The sequence below is a fragment of the Verticillium alfalfae genome, genomic scaffold (genome assembly GCF_000150825.1).
Source record: "Verticillium alfalfae VaMs.102 supercont1.6 genomic scaffold, whole genome shotgun sequence".
Lineage (NCBI taxonomy): Eukaryota > Fungi > Ascomycota > Sordariomycetes > Glomerellales > Plectosphaerellaceae > Verticillium > Verticillium alfalfae.
In genome coordinates this window covers 791,269-792,811 of record NW_003315033.1, presented here as the reverse complement: position 1 = coordinate 792,811, position 1,543 = coordinate 791,269, and the positions used below count along the sequence as shown (strand labels likewise).

The 1,543-nt window shown below is 54.3% G+C and overlaps 1 protein-coding gene across 1 annotated transcript; it reads left to right on the top strand.

Annotated features, from left to right (window-relative positions):
- Positions 1–14: 14 nt before the first annotated feature.
- On the top strand, positions 15–1,317 carry VDBG_05337 (dehydrodolichyl diphosphate synthase; the record flags this gene model as incomplete). Its single annotated transcript, XM_003004178.1, has 3 exons — positions 15–331; positions 384–643; positions 696–1,317. The coding sequence occupies 3 exons, from the start codon at positions 113–115 to the stop codon at positions 1,315–1,317; spliced, it is 1,101 nt and encodes a 366-aa protein (XP_003004224.1).
- Positions 1,318–1,543: the final 226 nt, after the last annotated feature.

The window sequence follows — 1,543 nt, the reverse complement described above, 5'->3', positions numbered from 1 at the left end:
TTCGTTTGTGCGACTACATACCACGCTATCCAGACAGCCCTCCGAGTGCCTCAACGAACCAAGACAACTGGGATCGCCGAAGCTCAACAAACTTTCTGTCATCCGCTGCGACATGGCCGAGATCTTTCAGAACATCAGCAAATGGCTGCTACGCTCCCCTCCGTCCGAATGGGCCATCAACCAGCTTAGAGAGCTGTTGATCGGGGCGCTGAAACAGGGCCCCGTCCCGCAACATGTGGCATTCGAGATGGATGGCAACAGGCGCTATGCGCGGGGGAAACGGATGGAAACCATTGAGGGCCATCACCACGGCTTCGAAGCACTAGCAAGGGTACGTACGACAATGCGGAAGATGTTTTGACCAACTGCTCATCATTTGCTAGGTCCTCGAAATCTGTTACAAGTCTGGCGTCAAGGTTGTGACTGTGTACGCCTTCAGCATCGAGAACTTCAACCGACCCCAATACGAAGTGGATGGCCTCATGGAACTGGCCAAGGTCAAGTTGGAGCAACTGACGCACCACGGCGACCTTCTTGACAAGTACGGCGCTGCTGTCAGGGTTCTTGGACAGAGGGATCTACTACGCGAGGACGTCCTCGAGGTTGTCGACAGGGCGGTGGAGATGACCAAGAACAACAAGAAGTGAGTGACCATCAAGCTGCACGAATATCGTGCGATAAACTGACGACGCCAGGAACGCTCTCAACATTTGTCTTCCCTACACATCGCGGGAAGAGATGGCCACCGCGATTCGATCCACGGTAGAGGACTACATGACGCCTCCCGAGCCCAAGTTTACGGCTTTCCCTGCTTCCCGCATTACGCAGAAGATTCTCTCGAAGCAGCTGGATGAGAAAGATCAGAAGGACTGGCCTGCGGTTCACGAGATCACGCCTATTCCTTCATCGCCTACACCATCCTCGCGGTCTGTCGCCGATGATGATACGGCGTCATCAGCGACACTGCCTCCCGGCTCCCCATCACCACCGCACATCACACACCACGAACCCGGCCAATCCTTGCTGAAGAACCCCGAGACGATTACCGCTGAGACGCTCAACAACCACATGTATACGGCTGGAGATCCCCCTCTCGATATTTTTGTCCGCACTAGTGGCGTTGAGAGGTTGAGTGACTTTATGCTTTGGCAGGCTCACCAGGACACACAGATCTTCTTCCTCAAGTGTCTGTGGCCCGAGTTTGATCTGCAGCACTGGCTGCCCGTGCTGTTGGAGTGGCAGTGGAGGCAAAAGCAGATGGACCGTGAAGAGCGGCCCGAAAAGAAGAGGGCTCGAAAAGCGGTCAAGACGGCGTAGTCCTTGGCTTGGCGCGCGCGTCATGTGGGTGGGCATTTCTTGATTCGAGACTTCACCCTCCAATGCAAGACCTGGCCTGGCGCCTGGGTTGGGATTGACGGAGGTTACGGTTGGGCTACTGTAATTAGTACTAGACGTTGGGACGGAAGATACCACGGCAGATTACACTCATACTTTTTTTCTTCATTTTCGATTCTTTTTTTTTGGTGTCGTTTCCCTCACGAGA